The sequence below is a fragment of the Lissotriton vulgaris genome, unplaced genomic scaffold (genome assembly GCF_964263255.1).
Source record: "Lissotriton vulgaris unplaced genomic scaffold, aLisVul1.2 SCAFFOLD_3097, whole genome shotgun sequence".
Taxonomy (NCBI): domain Eukaryota; kingdom Metazoa; phylum Chordata; class Amphibia; order Caudata; family Salamandridae; genus Lissotriton; species Lissotriton vulgaris.
This window is the reverse complement of record NW_028253474.1, coordinates 88,469-101,688: the sequence shown is the minus strand read 5'-3', so window position 1 is coordinate 101,688 and position 13,220 is coordinate 88,469. Positions and strand designations below refer to the sequence as shown.

The 13,220-nt window shown below is 53.0% G+C and overlaps 1 protein-coding gene across 1 annotated transcript in view; it reads right to left on the bottom strand.

Moving 5' to 3' along the window:
* The window catches only part of LOC147660957 (laminin subunit alpha-5-like), a gene marked incomplete at its 3' end in the record, with an annotated part of 218,421 nt that overhangs the window by 161,077 nt on the left and 44,124 nt on the right, over positions 1-13,220 (bottom strand). Inside the window, exon 5 of the mRNA XM_086951410.1 lies at positions 2,198-2,329. Coding sequence (XP_086807536.1) covers positions 2,198-2,329 — 132 coding nt within the window. The remainder of the gene's footprint in view (positions 1-2,197; positions 2,330-13,220) is intronic.

Genomic DNA, 13,220 nt, shown 5'->3' with positions numbered 1-13,220 from the left:
CACTGTTTTGCTATTGCACAGGGCTATGGCCCTTACCAAACAGCAGCCTTTCCCACAGCAACCCTTCCTGGCATTCAGGGTTGCTGCCACGCTACCGTACAAGGCATTGGCCACTACCACTCTGCAATTCATCCCATGGCAGCCCCTCCTGGCATACTGGTACCCGATCGGTGCAGCAGCCATTTCCTCAAACCTTGCCAAGACAGTCCACTTGACAGGGATCACCACAGGACCTCACTCCCTTCAAAACTCTCCTCTTCTTCACAGGGCACACTGGTATGGGCAATCAGGCAGGTGCTGTCACTCCAGGCTCCTGGGCAGGTGGTCTTGGATTCCCTGGGTGATGCCCCCTCATCCAGTAGGGACACTAGCAGGCATTGGCCCCCAGGCCTGAAAACAGGCAGAGATCTTGCAGAACTTCCCCTACTCACACAGCCTGTGTGGCTGTTTGGCAGATCACAATGTTTTGGGTCTCAAACTCTGCTTCTTATAGTTAATTTCCAGACACCAAATGTGATTTAGGGTCCAATTCTTTGAAGTTTTATGTTGGGGTTCTGCTTCTTTTGAAGTGTCCACTCCTTTGCTCCCTCTTCCTCTTGAAAAGCAGTCTGTCACAGCAAGGGTGTTTCCAAAGTGGATAGTCCTACAACAAAGGCCATCACAGAAACTAGAGTTTACACCTGGATGTCAGGAACAGTGATATGCACATCAAAAGGTTATCCCAGGCCCCCAAACCTACTCTTTATGATTCTCTTATCAGTCTGTCTCTTTCCTGAGTTGTGGCCAGGCCTCCCCCTTGTGACCTTTTCACTGAATCAAAGACCACCCTTTGAAGTGTACAGGGGGAGCCTCACCCTCCTCTCCCAATTGTGTGTCCCAACCAGCTCACAGGAAAGCAGCAATACACAAATCTGTATGTTGGGACTTCTCTTTAGTGCACACAAATATAACTGCACAAGGACCCATCTCCCAACATGCAAAGAGGCTCTCACCCAAGAGTTAAACACAAAAATGGTTGTGAAGGTGGGTGAGTGGACAATGCCAGTGCCCAGTGACTAATATTGACACAATTGCCTATGGTAAGGAACAACTGATGCTTCCAGAGTTGCAACAAAGAAATTCTCATGCAACACACACGATTTTTAAAATGCCCTATAACTTTAAAACTGCCAGCCATAGTTAGTTTTCTTGGTATCAGGGATGCTCACAGATTCAGGGGTACAGACTACAGCAGCCAAAACAAATCAGAATACAACTGAAAAGGGGTTTGCGCACTAATGTCTCTGATTTCCAAGCAGTCAAGGGTTCTAGATTTGATGCAGCCTTGCCCACCCACCCTTCTTACTTACCCAGGCCAGGGGATTGAGTTGAGGCTCCTCTCTGTGGGGCCCAGCCCATCATCCCTTTCCAAAGCAGGCAGGAGTCTCTTCTCTCAGTTCAGACCAGCAACATTTCTACCTAAAGTTGTTTGACTAAACGTGTTCCAAGTTAGGCAGGGAGACAGTTGTCAGACAGGCACTTTCCCTGCATTTCAGACTTTCATAAAAGTACAGCTCCATTCTGGATTGCTGGGTATTCCTGTAACTGCTTACTGGTCAAGGCGACCAACATATATCATCAGAAACAATCTGTTCAAATGTTCAAATTCTGGTGGAGGGGGCCTTCAAAAAGGGCATAGTCACTGCAAGATCAGTTCATGTCAAGGCCATGAACAGTAGGAGTCTTTCTGGACCGGTTCCAACCAGATCACCTGAAATGTTGATTGTGCCTCGAATTGCAGGTAACATCTCTTACAGATGCAGATGAGGAAGGAAGAGGGCAAGGTGAAGAAACTGGCCAGGGGACCACTGCCCATGCTCATATGAGTATTAATGAAAAAACACTACAAAACAGTACAATTTCAATTCTATAAATCTCTAATTACCCCTTACATTTTTCACCCCTAAATTAAGCGAATTTTCAAAAAAGCATATGGCATTCGGATTGCCTAATTGGATAGAAATACTAGTCAATTCTGCATTCAGACATGTCAATGAAATAGTCAATAACTATGAATATTTTTCACTTTTCAAGAAATTATAAACATAAATACAATCCCAGATTACCCTGTGCTCTCAGAGGAATTTCCATTTAGCCTGAAAGTATTTATTTCCATTGAAAGAAGATGTTTGAGTTCAGAATTTTAAAATGCACTTACGGATGCAGGATGAAAAGTTGTAATACCCTTCAGCACAACGATCACAGCTTCCCCCACTGAAGTTCGGTTTACAGTAACAGATGCCTGATCCCTCCTCACAGCCATCTGAATATTCAAGGTTGCAACTACAGGCTGTAAGAAAATGACATCTCTGTTTAGTATAAGACACCCTTATTCAGGGTAGCTTGCCAGGTGATGAGAGATCAAAGGCTTAATATGTGCATTAGCTAACCCTTCATACTTACAAAACCTGCAAAGGGTGGAGAGTTACACCAGGAGCCTTCCATGTCAAAACATTAATACACAGGCTGTGGGGCACACAGTCATGATATGATTAGTTTGACACTTTTGTGTTCAGGCCCATACAGGCCACATTTATTTATCTGTAACACAGCGTTAAGCCTACAACCTCTTGTAGAGGCCGGCCGCGTTTGCAATAGTTCTTATGCTTGCGTATCAACTGGAGCCGGCTCAAAGCCTTAACACAGCGCCATGCCTACAACTCTCTCAAGAGAGCCGGCCGCGAGGCTTATGGAGGAGTAAACAAAAGCTCATCACACGCAGGCATACGCCCGCTATGCATGGGAGGTAGGTAGCAGGCAACTAGCCCAACTGTAGTAAACAGCCCAACAGGGCACAACCGTCTCAGAGCGAGACGAAGGCCAGAGTGGCAAGTAGGAAGAAAGAAAGCAGACGGAGCAAGAGAATCTGAGGTCAGGGAGTAGAGAGAGGGGAAGGGATAGTGGCTGTGGGTGGTGCGTCAGGGGGCAAAGTGGGGGGGCATGTGCTGCAGCGCGGGACACCGTAGTGTGCCTAACACTCAAGGACACAGCCTGGCAGGATCCGCAGGGACAATAGCGTCCTCAAAGAGGCGTAACGTGCGGAGCCTAGGGGGCATGTATCGTGCATGTTGTACAGAACATAGGTATCGCACTAGGGGTTTCCAAAATGCTGTAAAGCGTGTGTCTCTCAGCTGTAGCCTAGCCGTGAGCAGTTCCAGCGCGAGTACCTGCCAAAGGCCTACAAACCAGGATGCTATGGGCGGCGCTTCAGTACGTTTCCAATACAGGGCTATGAGTTGCTTAGCCGCACCTAGCATGTGGAGTGTGAGTACCCAATCGCTGCGGGTAAGTGCCTTAAGTGTGCTAGGGTGAATGCCGAGTAGTATTGTGGGCACTTCTTCAGGTATGGGGAAACCCAGCACCCCTCTGATATGGCTAAGTACCTCCTTCCAAAAGATTGTCAAAGTTGGACACGCCCACCATATATGCACAAAGTCACCAGTCGCAGAGCTACATCTCCAGCATATCGGCGAGACTCTAGGGAACATTTTGCTAAGGCGCAGCGGAGTGTAGTACCATTGGGTGAGCAATTTATAGGCATTTTCCTGCTGCGGGGCGCTGCGGTAAATTTTGGGTATATCGCGCCACAGCCTGCTCCACTGGGAGGGCTCGATGTCTGCTCCTGCCGTCAGCTGCCATTGCTTCTGGTACGGGTGCGCGGGGATTGACTTAGGGTGTTGTAGTATGTGGTATATTTGCGAAATTAGTCTCTTCAGCCCCCCGAGAGACCGCGCCAGCTTTTCGAAGGGTGTGAAAGCCCTGGTGGCCGCCTGGTATACTTCGTCGCCCGCAGTCCAATGACGTAGCTGGGTGTGCTGGAAACCAGCCGACGGGGGGAGTCTGAACTCCTCTTTGCAGTCCTCCCAGGTCTTGGGCAAGCCCCCGAGGAAGAGGTCCCCAATGACTCTGCAGTCTCCCTGCGTCCACTCATCAAACGCACGGGTTCTGTGGGCCGGAGGGAATTGCGGGTGACCCGCTATCGGCATGTGCGGAGACGGGAACGTTGTGAGGCCCCTGGACACGGCAACATTGTCCCATATGTCCAGGACCGTTTTTGTAGGGACTGCTATATAGGCACTCCTGGAGCGCGCTGCCCGCGGAAGCCACGGTAGGTCCCATATAGTGCGCCCGGTCCATGTGGAACCAGTGCTTGTCACTTGCGCGTGCACCCCACTCTACTACGAAGCGCAGGTGTGCTGCCCAGTAGTAATGAACCAAGTTGGGACATGCCAGGCCGCCCCTGTCTCTCGGCTCCATAAGGATTTTCTGCGAGAACCGGGGGCGTTTCCCGCCCCAGATGAAGGAAGTGATCTCTCGCTGGAGGCTCCGGATGCAGTAAAGCGGAATCGGCGTGGGCAGACTCTGAAAAACGTACAACATTTTTGGCAGAATCGACATTTTGACCGCGTTTAGGCGCCCCAGCCAGGAGATCATCAGAGGCCTCCACCTCCGGAGGTCCTCCAGCACCGCTTTACGACACTCCGTCCAGTTTACCGAAGACCAGGAGTCCAGGTGGGGGGTTAGTGTGAGGCCCAGGTATTTGATTTGGCTTTCCGCCCACTGGTAGGGCACCGTCTCCTTCAGTGGTTGGAGCTCATCCGCGGGTATAGTGAGGTTGAGCGCCCAGGACTTGGTATGATTTATTTTGAGGCCCGATGCCTGCTCATAGAGACACAGAACCTCGTGAAGCGCCGGCAGAGATTCACTGGGGTGTGTGAGAGTGAGGATCAAGTCGTCCGCAAATAGCGCCACTTTGTTGTCCCTCCCCCCATGGGCTATTCCATGTATTCTGTGGTCGCGCCGTATCATTGCCGCTAGTGGTTCCACCGCGAGGGCGAACAAGAGCGGCGAGAGCGGGCATCCCTGCCTCGTACCTCTATGTATCTGCAGCGGCGGTGTTAGTTGGCCGTTCACTCTGACCCTAGCTTGCGGCCCAAGGTACGGGCCATAATGCTAGTTATCATTCTAGGACCCAGACCAAGCTTCCGGAGCACCGCCCTCAAGAAGGTCCAGTCCACCCGGTCAAAGGCCTTCTCCGCGTCAAGCGAGAGAAGGCAAGCCGGAATGTCCCAGTGTCGTGCCTTGCCCACCAGGTGCGCCAGTCGGCGTACATTGTCCGCCCCTTGTCGGTCCCTGATGAAACCCACCTGATCCGGGTCCACAAGTCCCGGCATGTAGGGGTCCAATCGCTTGGCCAGTATCTTGGTATAGATCTTCAGATCCGTATTTAAGATGGCGATAGGCAGGAAGCACAGAGCGCAGGGTCTTTTCCGGGTTTCGGGATCAACGCAATCTCCGCCATTCCCATGTCGGAGGACGGACCAGACGTGTCAGAGAAGGAGTGGTAGAGCCTGAGCAGATAAGGACGGAGCTGGGTTTGGAACACTTGATAAAAGATCAGCGGGAGGCCACCCGGTCCTGGGGTTTTCCCGGTGGGGAGTTCCTTAATGGCCGCCGAAACCTCCTCGTCTAGTATGGGCTCCTCCAGTTCCGCAGCACATGTCGGCGGCAACGGAGTCCCCTCATAGTCGTCGAGGACAGCTGCTCGCGCCTCCTGCAATGTGGGTGCCCCCGCGTACAGGGAGGTGTAGTAGGCCACGAAGGCGTCCTGTTTTGTCTTCTCCGTGACGGCCGTGGAGCCATCTTGACAATGGAGTTTAGCGATATGGGCTCTGGCTGTTCTCGCTCTCAGCCGTCTGGCCAACATACGCCCCACCTTGTCTCCGCCCTCATAATATTTTTGCTTCAGCGCTAATAGGGAGTACTCTGCCTTGTTAGTGCGTAGAAGACGCAATTGTCCCCTGAGGTTAGCTAGCTCCCTTCTGGACGCTAGGGAAGATCGATTCCTGTCCCGTGCCTCCGCCTGCTTGATTTCGCCCGTAAGCTTAGACTCCAGCTTGTGGGTCTCCCGTCGTCTTGCGATCGCTAGGGACGTGATGTGCCCCCGTATGGTGGCCTTGAAGGCGTCCCATACCACCGGGAGGGGTGTCTCGGGTAGATCATTGACGGTGAAATACGAGTCTATGGCTTCGCGGATGCTATTCACATCGTCCGGGTCACGGAGGACGCCCGGTGGGAGGGTCCAGCGTCGCTCCCAAGGGCCGCACGCCAGGGGGTCCTGCAACGTAAGTTCCACATGTGCGTGGTCCGACAGCGAGATATCCGAAATGGCAGCTTGCAGCGTGTCCCGGGCAAGGTCTAGGGAGGTGAAAATGTAGTCGATGCGCGAGTATGTTCGGTGGGAGTGTTAGTAAAAGGTGTAGTCTCGGACCCCCGGGTTGTGGTAGCGCCACGCGTCGACCAGTCCCAAGTCCGTGATCTGTGACCTGAGCGTAGAGGACATCGCTCCCGCGCCACCGCACGCGTTTTCCCCGCGATCTATATCTGGGTCCCACACTAGTTTAAAATCTCCACCCAGGATTGTACGCGGTTCATCAGACTTGAAGTGGGCCCTCAGGAGTAACTGGAGATATTTGTCCTGCGACTGGTTGGGTGCGTATACATTACCTAGGGTGTACTGTATCCCCCCCATCTGCACCGCAGCAAGGATGAAGCGCCCATCACTGCTCCTGTATGATTTGGTGGGCCCCTGTCTACAACCCGTTCTACACAGGATTGCCACCCCTGCCGTCTTGGTGTCAGCCGATGCCCAGAATTGTGTGGGGTATCTAGGGTGTGCCATGCGCTTAGTGTCCCCCCGTAGGAGATGCGTCTCCTGTAAAAATATGATGTCTGGGGAGTGATGGAGAAGGTAGCGCCATACCTGGTTCCGTTTGTTGGGGGAGTTCAGCCCCTTGACATTGAGCGATAGGATCTTTAGGGGCCTGGGAGCAGTCACCGCCATAACACTAGGGGGGATGTTGCCGCCTTATCACCCAGCACCCTCCACCCCGCATGAGCGGGAATAATCACCTCCCTCCACCACCACTGCTGCAGTTCCGTGTGTGCTTCTGCAGAAGCCTCGGGACTGCCACCCCGCCCGAGGGCAGAAGGGGGGACAGCATAGGGACAGCTCGGGAGAAAAGTAGGAGAAGCAGACAGAGTGGGAAAACAAAGAGAACAAAGAGAGTAAGGAACCACAACGGGCCAACAGGGCCCTAGCACAATGTCCCATGTTCCGGACATCCTCTACCCGAGGGTTTGGATGGTCTCAGGAATGTCACTTCCTACGGGACAGAATGGGGAGGGGTCCTGTTGAGAATATAGGTCCCGGTAGCCATGGAACCCGTCTGCCCCGCTGCCCAGGGCGGATTCGGGGGAAGTGAGTCTAATGTATCTCAAAATCGGGGAAGGCTGAATAACTTCTACAGGAGTACCTGGGTCCAGCGACGGGGGCAAGATCCTGTAGCAAAAGGCCGCAAGGACGTATCCTCTCGATCACCCCAAGGGGCCCAACAGCTGTCCATGGCATCATCAGCCCGTCATAGCCGCATCTATTGTTCAGTCGTCCCCCTGTAGAGATTCGGCAGGTTGTAGGGCCAGGCATGCGCTTCCCCCTTGTCGCCGGGGTGTGGGAGTTCGTGCAGGCTGCAGAAATGTAGGTTGCGCCATATCGCCCATCAGCGAGCGTACAGTCGCAGAGGTTCCTATTCCCGCACAGGGGTTTGCAGTTGCAGTTCCCTCCGCGATCAGTGGTCATCTAAGCGTGGGGACTGGCCAATCGGGGGTCACGGTGTATGAGGTTTTGCGGGGTGCTCCTCGCGGTCGCTCTCAAGGGAGCGAATGTGGTCTATGATGTCTTGTTTGGCCTGGGATGTGGAGAGATCGTCCTTCGGGGTCGTCCGGCGTCGCCGGGTCACCGTGGTCCAGTCCGGTCGAGCCGGGGGTCTCTCCTGTCGCCTGGGGTGGGATGGGCTATGTTCGGGGGATTCCGAGAGTCCAATCAGTTGCGCCGCCTCATTGTAGGAGCGGAGTGTTCTGTGCTTGTCACCCCAGCGAAAGATCAGGGCGAAGGGGTGCCCCCATTGATACGGGATGTCGAGAGCCCATAGTTTTTCTGTCACAGGACGGAAGACTCTCCTTCTATGCAGCGTGTTGGGTGCCAGATCTTGGTAGATTTGGATCTTATGCCCTCCGAATTGTAGGTCCTGCTTGTCCCTTGCTGCTTTCATTATAGCCTCCTTCTCCGTGAAGTAATGTACTCGGGTTATTATATCCGGGAGAAGGCCCGTCTTGCCTCCCGCGCTGAAGACTCGATGTGCGCGGTCCAGAATTGGTAGGGAGGCCCCTTCTCCGCCTCGCACCTCGTGCAGGAGCTGAGCCGTGTAGGCTATGATGTCAGTCCCTTCCTTTCCGAGTGGTACGCCGCGGATTCGGAGGTTGTTGCGGCGCCCCCTATTCTCAAGGTCCTCCTGTTTGACCTGGAGCTCGATGTTTTGCTCCTCCAGGGCCGCCACCCTCTGCCACAACTGATCAACATCTTCAGTGCGCGTGTCGACAATTTTTTCAAGTCCATCAACCCTGTCTCCCAGTTCTGTGACTTCTTTGCGCATTTCTTTAACGCAGGTATGCACCTCCGCCCGCAAGGACCCTATCTCAGATTTTAAGTCTGCCATGAAAGAGGACATGAAGGCCTGGGTCACCGGGGGAGAGTCGGTGACAGGTGGCGGCGTTTCTTCATTTAGGGCCGACGCCCCTGCTTTGCCCCACATGGCAACCACCGACGTGCCCTTGGACGCCGTCGCCGGGTCCGCCTTGCCCCCTCCTCTGCCTCGGGTCATCGTCCACCCAGAGTGTAGTGTCCCTCGTCGCGGGCACGGTTCCTCGACGGTGTCGCCGGGGTGTGGGGAAAGTGCGGAGCGCCACCAGTCCTCCACTCCCCACCCAAGTACTCCCCCACGTGCAAGCTCGCTCTGTCCGTAAGGCGGGGTGCAGATTTGGGTCCTCTTGTCGCCACCAGCACGCCGCACAGGCCATCCCTCCCCTCGAGCTCCGGGTGTCACTCCTCTCGTCCCTCGGGGAATGGCGTCGCCTCCCAGGAGTGGCGCTGGTCACCCCGGGGCCCCACAGTCAGCGCAGGGGTACTCACAGGTCTGCCGCAGCTCTGCTCCCTCGCTCCAGTCCAGCCGGTTCAGCCCCGGGAGCGCAGAAGCCTGTGGTCGCAGCGGCCGGAGGGGTCAAGATGCCAAGCAGGGCCCAGTCCTGGAGGCTCCAGACGGCAGGCGGTGTGAGAAGCGGTCCCCGCCGCAGTCCAGCAGCGCCGGGCAGCAGTGGCGCTCCAGTCCACAGGTAGGGGGTGGGGAAGCTCTAGCGCGGGAAAGTTCGCTGGGCACACCGGCCTCAGCTTCTGCCGGTCCCCTGTCACCCCCAACTGAGTCGCCTGGGCAGGACCAATGGGCTTCCCTCCTCTTGCAGGATGGGCCGGAGGGGCGTCTCGAGCGCTGCGTTTGAAGCGCTAGTTGCCGCGCTGCAGACCACCGCGGGTCTCGGGGACCGCCGCCATCTTAGAGTCAGGCAAATCCGTCCGACTCCGGCCCTCCGCGGCAGCTCACTCCAGGGACTCTCACCTCAGGGACGAGTGGAGGTATTGGCCGGGCGCTCCTCTCTTCCCCGCAGTCTCGCAGGAGGCTCTCGCTGGCTTGGGGGGTCCAGTGCAACCCTCGGCGTCAGGCTAGGTTGCGACGACAGGACGGCGCCATCTTTGGTCTCATGTAATGCCGGAGCGCGCTCCGCGAGAAGGCGGCAGGTCGGCTCCCAGGCATCCACGAGCTCAAGCCCGGCAACCGGAGGGCACCCCGTGGGGTGAGGCAGCACAGTCTACGATCCCCAGCCGCTGCCAGGGGATGGGGCATCCGCAGAGGCGCAGTCACCCAGGCGCCAGTCCCCCGTCACAGGACCAAGATGGCGGGCGGGCCCTCCGGCGGCAAGACGCCCAAGCCCTCCGATCTGTGCTCCCCGGCCTCCCTCGCCGGGTCCGCCTCGCCAGTGGCCGCCCCACGTTCCAGACACCAGCAGCTGTGCAGGTACCCCTTTCGGTAGCCCCCGAATGTCGCTTTAAGAGGCTAATGCAGGCAACGGGGCGACAGAGCTCGCCCGTGGCACGTCCGTTCACATTGCAGTCTTGGCCACGCCCCTAGTTTGACACTTTTAAAGGGTGGTACAACAAATGACAAAGCAATCGAAGGAACACTTTAATTACTCTGAGGGCCTTATTATGAGTTTGGCGAACCGATGCACTGCCAAAACCGCGGTGGCGGTGCAGCTACTGCTACACAGGTGGTCCGACCACCCTGTAACAAGTAGGGCGGGCAGACTGCCATGGGACCTCTGCTGCCGCCAGGTATTATCCATTCCTGGCCGTCTTGTGGCGGCCTGAGGTCCTAATATGGTGGCAGTGTGGCTGCGGCACCACCAAGCATATTAGGAGCTTCCTCACCGCTAGTTTTCAGGGCGGTGAGCCCACCTTGAAAAGTGTGGCGGTGAGAAAACAAAGGGGAACTACAGGGCCCACTGTTGCCTCTGCACCAGGGGATGCATATAGGGGGCATATGGTGTGCCCCCCTGTATGTATGCACCCCAGTTCCGGCAGGGCATGGACTTGTCACTCCATGACCTGCAGGAACGTGCAACGGTGTTCCCATTGCGGTGCCTTGCTAAGGGTCTTATATGAGCCTTAGCCTTGCACCGCTGCAGGCCAGCCTCCACTGGACTGCCCGACCTGGATTCCAGTCGGAATCTGGTGGGGGTCTCAATATGGCTTTGCCGGTGTGGCAGAAGGGAGCTGGTGTGGCGGCTCTCTGCCACACCGCCAAAATCATAATAAGGCCCTTAGTCAATGGTGCAATACTAAGACTGCTACAAGAGGTGATAAACAATGAAGTGGAAAGCAGCCCTGCCAGTAACTGACATTAGGTCAAACAGTCCTTGGCTCAACATATTTTTGTTGCAGTAAATACCTTATGTGCTGTGACTATACAGGGACATGGGTCCTATACTCACTGTGCCACGCGACTCAAGTTGCGCGTTACTTGTGAGGTCCAGGTCAAATCCTGTGTAGGGTTGCTTGTGTTCCCTTCCGGAGGGGATCTGGCCAGGAAATTGGCCAAGACCGTTCCTATAAAATCAGGACCAAGACTCATTTACCTAGGCTGATCTCTGTTTAGAGTGACACAGTGTGTGAAAAATGACAGACTGGATGTGGCCTGAACAACGGAAATTCATTGAAGCCTTCTTCTTGCCATCATTTTATTGTCTGTGAAGGATGGACCCTGAATTATTAATACACAGCATGAATGTTCACGAGAAGTAAACGAGTTACACAAACACATGAGCTCTCATTGACTAGCTCTATAAAAAGGTTTGTGTTCAGAGAATTTGGGGCAACAGATGGTTCCTTCAGTGAAGAAAATACCTAATTTGCTTGTCCATGCCAGAAAACCAAAAGCTCACATATCGCATTCAAGAACTGAGGCGGGTTCTGTGAACTACAGCATGAAAAGAAACCATCATACATAGTTCAAACCACTGTCCACACCCTTCGTTTCCGAGCTTATACTATTGCAGCCTCTAATATTGGGAAATCCACTCAAATAGAGGAGAATCCAATAGCAAGTTGGACTGCTGGCCCTGACACTATAAACTCAACAGCTCTACAGTAAAAATCCTATTAATCAACGTGAACATTTAATGTAAGAAGTAACACTACCACATGTATCCATAAGACACTGAGAAAGATGCCCAGTGCTGAAAAGTACAGAGTGGCGGTCCATCTTTGTATACTGGTGAGCGGGGGAGGTACTTTGCGCCTTGCTACAGGAATGGTATCATACCACATAATGCCATTTGGGCTTGCTTTTTCTCGGTTGCTTAATTTACAGGAAATCAGCTCTGTCACCTTTCAGCAGTGCCCGTGTTCCTTCCCCCACAAAAGTAAGGATTCTGGCATGCACAGGGTTTCTATTTCAATAGTGTGTGTCATGTAAAATGTGATTAAGCAAATAAAAACCTTATTACATCAAGCTCCTAGCCACCTTTGCCAATGGATATAAACGCTTGTTTCTGGTGGTGTGAGGCCAGTGAGACATTACAGATTATTCTGTTTTCTTAATGACTGCTTTTATAGGGTCCTCACAACCTGGGTTCATTCGTTTGGCCAGCAAAATCTGCTATGTTATGCAATTTGAGTATAGACTGGCACAAGCTTTTAAAAACTCTTTTTGAATCCTTGGACTTTTAACAAGGTAGGCCTCCCTTTCTATAGCTACACCTTTTAGCTTCTCATGAAATCTGCTATAATGTGTCAATGTTTCTCAGTGGGGTTTACAGGTCAGCTCGACAGGGGTCGTAAATAATGATAACGCTCTTGATGTTTTTATGCAATTTTATGTCAATATTTATATTTGTTGTTGTATAATTGGGATGTTGTTCTATTTTCTGCTGTACTTGTATAATTTTGTTTTTAAAATCGAATAAAGTATTGATGATGATGATGACTGGCAGTTGTGCGGCCCATTTATCCAGACGTGCTATGTAGCAGGCATCGCTTTAATAGTTAACCCCTTCGCTGCTGATGACGAGCTCAGCTCGTCATGTAACGCGGTATTTTTAAAAATGCCGCACAGCGGAAAAATAACCGCCGCAGCGATGCGGTTAAAGACGCAGAAGGGAATATCCTTCAATGTATAACTGAAGAAACAAGTAGACTTCATTGTAAATCTTGATTTGTTTGAAGTCACTTAAATGGTGTCTTCTCTTCTTTGTATAGTTGTGTTCTGAAAATTACGACTATATGGGGCATAATGGGTCAATTGCATATAGAGTTTGCTACCACTTTCCAGTTGTTCCAAAGTGGTAGACTGGGAACGGATGGGTGAGGTGGCCTGTAGGACAGAACAGAGACCACCACATAGGAAAATACCTGCCAGGAAGAAGTGTCACAGTTTAAGCTGCCCAAAGGTCAATCAAGACCTGGTGGGCCAAATGCATTCACTGACAGATCATAGGAAATTCTGTTTAGGTTTAACAAATAGGAGTTTTTAAGCGCACACCCTTGAATAATCACCCACTGAATCGTTTGCATTTGATAGAATGGATGGTAGGCAGGTTCAGGAAAACACATTTTAGATGTGTGTTTAGATCATGCTTTGGGTGGATTTTGTTTGGGTGGATGTGACTTTCCCATGCAGGGTCTTGTGAACAGTGGAATTGACTCTGTTCTATATGGACTATTTTACCAGTACCAA